This window comes from Sinocyclocheilus rhinocerous, unplaced genomic scaffold, assembly GCF_001515625.1.
Source record: "Sinocyclocheilus rhinocerous isolate Xijiao unplaced genomic scaffold, SAMN03320098_v1.1 scaffold3999, whole genome shotgun sequence".
NCBI classification, from domain to species: Eukaryota; Metazoa; Chordata; class Actinopteri; order Cypriniformes; family Cyprinidae; genus Sinocyclocheilus; species Sinocyclocheilus rhinocerous.
The window spans coordinates 75735-84681 of NW_015631047.1; the positions used below are offsets into that span (position 1 = coordinate 75735).

At 40.1% G+C, this 8947-nt stretch overlaps 1 protein-coding gene across 1 annotated transcript in view; it reads left to right on the forward strand.

Moving 5' to 3' along the window:
• Positions 1 to 8624, forward strand: part of LOC107741126 (ATP-binding cassette sub-family G member 2-like) — a 27712-nt gene extending 19088 nt beyond the window's left edge. Inside the window, exons 8-13 of the mRNA XM_016553717.1 lie at positions 2179 to 2429; positions 3223 to 3305; positions 3563 to 3652; positions 5696 to 5820; positions 5908 to 6011; positions 8232 to 8624. Of these exons, the coding sequence (XP_016409203.1) occupies positions 2179 to 2429; positions 3223 to 3305; positions 3563 to 3652; positions 5696 to 5820; positions 5908 to 6011; positions 8232 to 8624 (1046 nt within the window). The remainder of the gene's footprint in view (positions 1 to 2178; positions 2430 to 3222; positions 3306 to 3562; positions 3653 to 5695; positions 5821 to 5907; positions 6012 to 8231) is intronic.
• Positions 8625 to 8947: the final 323 nt, after the last annotated feature.

Below are 8947 nucleotides of genomic sequence, written 5' to 3' on the forward strand. Positions count from 1 at the left end.
TGTTGAGCTCCAGGTTGTTAAGACTGCACCAGACAGACAGCTCTTTTACCTCCTGTCTGTAAGCAGACTCAGCATCCTGAATGAGGCCGATAAGTGTGGTGCCGTCTGCAAACTTTAGGAGCTTGACAGAGGGCTCTTTAGATGTGCCGTCATTGGTGTAGAGGGAGAAGAGCAGTGGGAAGAAGACGCAACCCTGGCGGGCGTCAGTGCTGATCGTATGGGTGCTGGATGAGAATTTTCCCAGCTTTACTAGCTGCTGCCTGTCGATCAGGAAGCTCGTGATCCACTGACAGACAGAGGTGGGCATGGATAGCTGAGTTAGTTTGGACAGGAGGAGATTTGGAATGATAGTGTTGAATGCAGAGCTAAAATCCACAAACAGGATCCTCACATAAGTCCCTGGTCTGTCCAGAGGATTCAATGATGGCAGAGTAGAATTGTTTCAGCTTCAATTGTTCCTGTGGCAGGTTGAACTTCCTCAGTTGGCGAAGGAAGTACAACCTCTGCCGGGCCTTTTTCACAATGGAGTCAACCCTGGTCTGTCCAGATGTTGCAGGATGTAGTGCAGTCCCATGTTGACGGCATCATCCACAGACCTGTTGGCTCGGTAAGTAAACTGCAGGGGGTCCAGTGAATGTCCAGTGATGTCTTTCAGATAAGCTAAAACCAGCCTTTCAAATGACTTCATGACCACAGACGTTAGAGCCACAGGTCTGTAGTCATTAAGTCCTGTAATTTTGGGTTTCTTTGGGACGGGGATGATGGTGAAGTGTTTGAAGCAGGAAGGGACTTCGCACAGCTCCAGTGATCTGTTGAAGATCTGTGTGAAGATGGGGGCCAGCTGGTCAGCACAGGTTTTCAGACAGGCTGGTGTGGCACTGTCTGGGCCTGGTGCCTTTTTTCTCTTGTTCTTTCTGAAGACCTGACGCACATCATCTTCACTGATCTGAAGTGCAGGTGTGGGGGAGAGGAGGGTTGCTGGAGGTGTTAATGGTGTTTTTTCAAACTTGCAATAAAGCTCATTCAGATCATCTGCCAGTTGTTGATTTTCCACAGTGCTGTGGGGATGGTGTCTTGTAGTTGGTGATGTCTTTCAGAACTTTCCACACTGATGCAGGGTCATTGGAAGAGAATTGGTTCCTTAGCTTTTCAGAATAATTCTTCTTTGCCACTCTGATCTCCTTTTCCAATGTGTATTTGGCCTGTTTATACAAGACTCTGTCCCCATTCCTGTAAGCATCGTCTTTGGCCTGACGGAGCTGTCTGAGTTTTGCAGTGAACCATGGTTTGTCGTTGTTGTATGTTAAATAGGTCCTGGTAGGAATGCATATGTCTTCACAGAAACTGATATAGGATGTTACAGTCTCTGTGAGCTCGTCCAGATCATTGGCAGCAGCTTCAAAAACACTCCAATCAGTGCAGTCGTAGCAGGCTTGTAAAATCCTGCTCTGCTTCATTAGTCCATCTTTTTACAGTCCTTAATACAGGTTTAGCTGATTTCAGTTTCTGCCTGTAGGTCGGTATAAGATGAACCAAACAGTGATCAGAGAGCCCCAAAGCTGCTCTGGGGACGGAGCGATATGCATACTTTATTGTAGTGTAACAGTGATCCAATATATTGCTGTCTCTGGTGGGACATGTAACGCGCTGTCTGTGTTTTGGCAGTTCACGTGAGAGATTTGCTTTATTAAAGTCCCCGAGAATGATAATAACAGAGTGCGAGTGTTGTTGTTCTGTGTCTGTGATCTGATCAGCGAGTTTGTGTAAAGCTGAGCTCACGTGCGTTTGCAGTGGAATGTAAACACTCACGAGAATGAACGAGTGGAACTCCCGCGATGAATAGAAAGGCTTACAGTTAATGAAGAGAGCTTCTAGATCGGGGCAGCACATCTTCTTTAACACTTTTACATCTGCACACCACCTCTCACTGATGTAAAAACATGTCCCGCCACGATCCGTTCTAAACAGCTGGAAGCCCGGCAGATTTAAAGCGCTGTCCGGTATGGCGTCATTCAGCCAGGTTTCCGTGAAACACAGTGCAGCAGAGTGTGAAAAATCCTTGTTGTTCCGGGAGAGCAGAAAAAGTTTGTGCGTTTTGTTGGGTAGAGAGCAGAGATTAGTGTTTGTGAGAGCGGAGATTGTGTTTATGAAAATCATAAATGTGTTTGCGTGTGTCAGAACTGGACCAGGAGCAGCTGAGTTCGTCTCTGAAGGGCATCGAGGACCGTTTGGTGGAAGAATACAAGAACAGCTCCAGCTACAAACAGACCAAAAGCGAGCTGGAGCGAATCGTTCAGGGACAGGACTACAGCACACGACCCAAATCCAGAACCATCACCTACAGCACATCCTTCTGCCACCAGTTCAACTGGGTCCTCAGGAGAACCTTCAGGAACCTCATGCTGAACCCACAGACCTCATTCGCTCAGGTCAGTGCAACCGTCTACATCAGGCATTCACATATGTTTCTATCAGTCTTAAATATTTAAGCCTACTATTTAAGTTCCTCTGAGATTTTAAGATATTTCAGTAATTTGACAACACACAACATAATGTTATTTTAGGATCATTGAGATGCTAGTATAAGTTTCATTATTATTTAAAATTTGCTTTTAATTTTATATTTGTCATTTTTTATCAAATTTCAATCTTTTTTTATTTTGTTTTTCATAAATTTTATTATTTTGTCTATATTATGTATATTACTTTTAAATTATTTATTTCATTTTGAGTTTATTTTTGTACAGCAAGTTAAACTAAATAAAACATGTTTTCTTGGCAACTGGTTAAAATAAAATAAGATCTACTTTTTAATATTTTAAGTAAAATAATTTTTATATTTAATTTTTCATTTTATGTGTTTTATTATTTTAAGTAACAGTTTTTTTATTGTTTTAGTTAAATATAATAACTCATGCAGGTAAACAAAATATTTAGTCTTTACATTATTATTTGATGAATTATTACATTTTCGTCAACACTTCTCATAGATTAATATGAATTCTGTTTGATTCATTGAATATTCACAATATATTTGAGGTGAATTTGCTGGTGATATAAACTTGAGCAACACTGAAAATATTTCAGTGGTTATCTTTTTTTTTGTCAAAATATGTGTGAAAAGAAAATATACATATCTATATGTAAATGAAAAAATAATGATGAAGTTTTTATTTGGGTTGATGCTAGTATTTCTATATTAATCTGAGATTGTTTCTCCAGATCGGGGTGATGATTTTCCTGGCTCTGGTTGTTGGAGCCATATTTTTTGGAGTGGAGAAGAATTCGAGCGGCATTCAGAACAGGTATGAAAACACATTCATCCAGTTCAGTCATTATTTCAGTATTTCTGTGAGAAGAATCATGTCCACTTGAATTAGAGTAAATCAATGCTCAGATCTGATTAACAGAAGCTGTGTCTCTTCAGCCCTGGTGTTTTCAAATATAATTTACTGAATAAAATTTTGTTGCAACTTCATGTACATCTCATATATTTTGAAATTTTTTTTAAAACTCCAGTTGGTTGTCCACTTGTGTGTGTGTGTGTGTGTGTGTGTTTCAGGATGGGCGCGCTGTTCTTCATTACCACCAATCAGTGCTTCAGCTCCGTTTCCTCAGCTGAACTCTTCATCACTGAGAGGAAACTGTTTGTGTGAGTAAATACACACACACACACACACACACACACACACACACTTGAGTTGGCAAGTGAGAACCGGTTCTTCCTGAATGAATTTCATTATGTTTGGTTGCATTAAGGATTCTTTATTGTCTGCTTCAGGACTGAATTGTTAAAAGTTCTGATTTGCATCTCTAACACACAGCAGTTTATCCAAACATTCTGTAGGAGGTGAAATAACTTAGGCAAGTAAATAAATGTAGAGTGTTTTGTTGATAGTGGGATTATTTGTAGTTTTATTGCACATATCCAGTGTAGAAACATTGTAATTGTAGGTTGTTTATGTGTACAATTAATTAAAATAAATAAAAAATGGCTTTGTATATAATTATGGTTTAGTGTGATTATCAAATAGGGTGAAAAGGTTATTTAGGTAAAGGTTTTTAAATTGTTTAATTGTTATTAATAGAATTATTAGTAAATATATCTGTTTTGATGTATTCTACAGTACAGTAGTATTATTAGAGTTGTAGGTTATTTTGATATTTCATTTTATTTTAAATGTATTTTTTTTTTTTTATTATTGTGTATTTAAATAACAACATTTTTCAATGGTTTTAATGAAATATACTTCCTGCCAGGACATGCAGGTAAATAAATAAAATATTAAATAATTAAATAAGTATTATTTAGATATATTGTAAAAATGAAAAAACAAACATCAATAACATTTTTTATTGAAAACAACAAACATTTTTAATTGAAAACAAAATTTATTTTCATACACTCTGGTTGTAGATTAGTTGTGAATGTGTATTATTATTTGTATTAAGGTTTTATTATAGGATATTTCTGTGTTCATTTTGTAATTATTTCCAGTTAAAATTAATATAATAAAATGTATATAAAAAAAAAAAAACGAAATATCTGAGAAGGTATAACTCCTATTATTCAAATTGAGTGGGTTATTATTCATAAGATTAAATGTTTATCATATCACATTTAAAACAGAATAACAGTGTATATATAAAAGCAAATAATTGCAATATTTCTCAAGAATTTTTCAAATATGTTCTTAAGAACATCTTAATTTTTCCCCGTATTTGACTGGCTTTTGTAGAGTTGGTACTAAATTTGGAAGTTCCCCAAAAGTCGCATCATACATAATCATGATTGATCACTGTTTACAACACTTATTGGTGTCACTTCAACTTAACTTTTAAAAACTTGACTTTTTAAAAGTTAAAAAAGTGAAATGTAAAAAAAATTATGTAAGTTTGTGTATTGTTACAAAATCTATATAAAATATGTATTTTCCGAAACATGTTTCAATCTAAAACTGTGTTTCAATCAAAGCCATAACTCTAAACAAGTTGTGCTCCAAATTTGAGGTAGATATCACAAAAAAATTTACAGTATTAGGATTTTGTTTGTGCGCAATACAATCCCATTCATTTCCAATTTGGTTAGTTTTCAATTTGAACAGTACCATTGAAAATCAAAGCCATAAATCTCAAGTTGTGCTCCAAATTTGTTGTTGATATTGCAAAAATTGAGCTTTCTGTAAGATTTTTAGGCGCAATACCAAATGTTTCCACAAGATGAAATTTGCTTCCCGGTCTGTCCCCTGTAATGTGGTGATTTTTGACCGTGAACAGTACAAGTGTGACTATTTCTTTTCGAATCATGTCCATTAATTCGTTTTGGGGTTTTCTGTGTTCACATAGCAAGTGCAAAATCTTTACCAAGTTTCGTACAATTCCAATGAAGTCAAAAATGGCTAAAGAGCACCAGAGGGTTAAGAGGTAATCTGTGATGATTTTAAGAAGATTAGTTTCAAGAATTTTAATTCTTGTTAAGTTTTGTTTTTGAAAAGTAATTTTTGGGAATACAACATATTCTTAAACTTTTTTTCCAAAGTAAGAAAATAATAAGAAAAAAATAATAATTTAATTCTAAAGAATGTTTGGTGAATTTGGCTTCTGATATTTTCTGTGCAGTTATCTTGGGGATTGATTGTAATTAGAATATTTGATTGATTGATTGATGATGTTGTTATGGTGGGCGTGTCCTCAGGCACGAGTACATCAGCGGATACTACAGAGTCTCGGTGTACTTCTTGTCTAAGATCCTGTCTGACATCCTGACTCTGCGCACCATCCCGGCCATCATCTTCAGCTGCGTGGCGTACTTTATGATCGGTCAGACACACATCGCCTCATCATCACGTCATTCATGTCCGTCTGATATCAGACGTGTGGTTTGATGTGTTTGTGTTTCCTGTGCAGGACTGAAAGCATCGGCCGAGGCCTTCTTCATCTTCCTGTTCTCTATCGTTCTGGTGTCGTACACAGCCACGTCCATGACTCTGGCCATCTCCGCTGATCAGACGGTGGTTCTCTCGTTTTTGGATTCTTCACTGCCTGCCTTTTTGACTCTCTTGTCCTGTTTTTGGACTGTTGTTTACTCTGTTTGCTGCCAGCCCCGATCACTCGCCTGTCTCATTACTCTGCCCTTGTCTCGTCTCTGACGAGGGAAAAACTTTGGCTCAACTAAATGATCTCGCCATTCGCATCGACAATCTGATTCGCTCTAGGAGACCCAGCAGGGGTTCAACGTTCCGTTCACCAAGCCCTCCAGTTGTTCCTGAACAAGAAGCTATGCAAGTGGGACACACGAACATATTAAAAAAAAAAGTAATAGCGAACTATATACATGCATACATACATACATACATACACACATATATATATATATATATATATATATATATGTGTGTTTATGTATGTGTAACGAATCCGGCCTCTGTGGTTCCCCCTGATCGTCACCATCACCCGAGTATTGACTTTTCCTCTCAAACTCCATTTCCCATCACCCCATACCTGACTTTGATTACGAGCTCACCTGATGCTTGTTTATACTTAAGCCTCTGTCTCACACTCACTCTTCGCGAAGTCTTGTTTTTGCCCCGGCTGACATTTCTGAGCGTTATCATCTTTTCTATTGGATTACCGTGTTTGACCCTGGACTGTTTCTCTCGTTTTTGGATTCTTCGCTGCCTGCCTTTTGACTCTCTTGCAATATATACCACATGTGGTTGTAAGTGTACCATGGTTAAGGGTTTTTATAAAAAAGAGAAGTGAAAGTCATGACATATTTTCAAGTATGGTGACCCATACTCGAAATTGGTGCTCTGCATTTAACCCATCCAAGTGCACACACACAGCAGTGAGTAGTGTTGCTGCCAGCCCCGATCACTCGCCTGTCTCATTACTCTGCCCTTGTCTCGTCTCTGACGAGGGAAAAACTTTGGCTCAACTAAATGATCTCGCCATTCGCATCGACAATCTGATTCGCTCTAGGAGACCCAGCAGGGGTTCAACGTTCCGTTCACCAAGCCCTCCAGTTGTTCCTGAACAAGAAGCTATGCAAGTGGGACACACGCATCTCTCCAGAGGAAAGAGATCTTTATTCAGCTTTATTCAGCAGATGGTGTATAAATCTCAATTTCAAAAAATTTACCCTTATGACTGGTTTTGTGGTCCATGGTCACAAATGATGTATTCCATGACATGCTCAATAGATTCATCGTTTACATGGACGACATTCTCGTTTATTCTGACTCCCTTGAGACACACATTAGCCATGTCTGAGCTGTTCTACAACGTTTAATCTCCCATCAGTTATACGCTAAGCCAGAGAAATGTGAGTTTCACCAGACTTCTACCACATTCCTGGGATATGTAGTCAGTCCTGAGGAAGTGGCGATGGATGACCATAAAGTACAAGCTGTCTTGAACTGGCCCCCGACCTACGACAAAAGATGCAAAGATTCCTTGGCTTCGCTAACTTTTACAGACGTTTCATCAGAGACTCCATCGCAGCCCCTCTAATGTCAATGATTAAGAGGAAGGGAGGTCGCTTATCCTGGTCACCAGCAGCTGACAAAGCTTTTCACCACCTCAAAGAACGTTTCTCCACTGCACCCATATTGCATCACCCTGATCCTGAACGTGAGTTGGTGGTAGAGATAGATGCCTCCAGCACAGGTGTAGGGGCAGTCCTTTCGCAACATCATGGCAGTCCACCCAAACTTTTCCCCTGTGCTTACTTCTCACGCAAGCTAAATCAAGTAGAACAGAACTATGATGTGGGAAACCGTGAGCTGTTGGCAATGAAGGCGGCTTTTGAGGAGTGGCGACGCTGGCTTGAGGGATCCAAATTTCCCTTCTCAGTTCTCACTGACCATCGCAATCTGGAATATCTCCGCAGTGCAAAAAGACTCAATCACAGACAGGCCAGGTGTGCTCTTTTCTTCACACGGTTTCAGTTCACAGTAACTTATTGTCCAGGTTCCAAAAACACCAAAGCAGATGTACTCTCACGTCAATTTGAGTCAGCATACCAGCCCCTTTCACCTGATCCCATCATGCCTACTACTCTCATTGTAGCACCGGCGCAGTGGGACGTCATGACTGAGATTGCGGAGACACAGGGCACTGATCCTATACCTGCTGAATAGGGCTGCACGATTAATCGAATGCGATTGTCATGCGCATTTTGACCTCCTCAGTATCGTATCTCACCCAACTTTCATGTCTCTTTGCTCAAGGCCGCTGGTGCTCCGAGAAGGGCGGATGACCTAGATGAGGCCCTGAACCAGGGACCCCCTCCCCTCATCATCGACGGTGAGGAGGCATATCAGGTTCAGGAGATCCTAGACTCTCGGCGCCGGGGAGGAATTCTGCAATATCTCGTGGACTGGGAGGGGTATGGACCAGAGGAAAGGTCCTGGGTCGAAGCCAAGGATATTCTTGACCCATCACTTACCACTGACTTCCACGGGACCCATCCGGATAAACCGGCCCCTCGTTCTCGCGGAAGACCCCAGCGTCGTTTGCCTTCTCACGTCAGGAGCCGCTCGCAGGGAGGGGGCTCTGTAACGAATCCGGCCTCTGTGGTTCCCCCTGATCGTCACCAGAGGTCGCCATCACCCGAGTATTGACTTTTCCTCTCAAACTCAATTTCCCATCACCCCGTACCTGACTTTGATTACGAGCTCACCTGATGCTTGTTTATGGGACTACTTAAGCCTCTGTCTCACACTCACTCTTCGTGAAGTCTTGTTTTTGCCCCGGCTGACATTTCTGAGCATTATCATCTTTTCTATTGGATTACCGTGTTTGACCCTGGACTGTTTCTCTCGTTTTTGGATTCTTCGCTGCCTGCCTTATTAAAAGCTGCAAATGGATCCTCACTCCGTTGACTCATTACAGTATGTGTATATATATATATAATATGTATGTGTGTGTATATATATATATATGT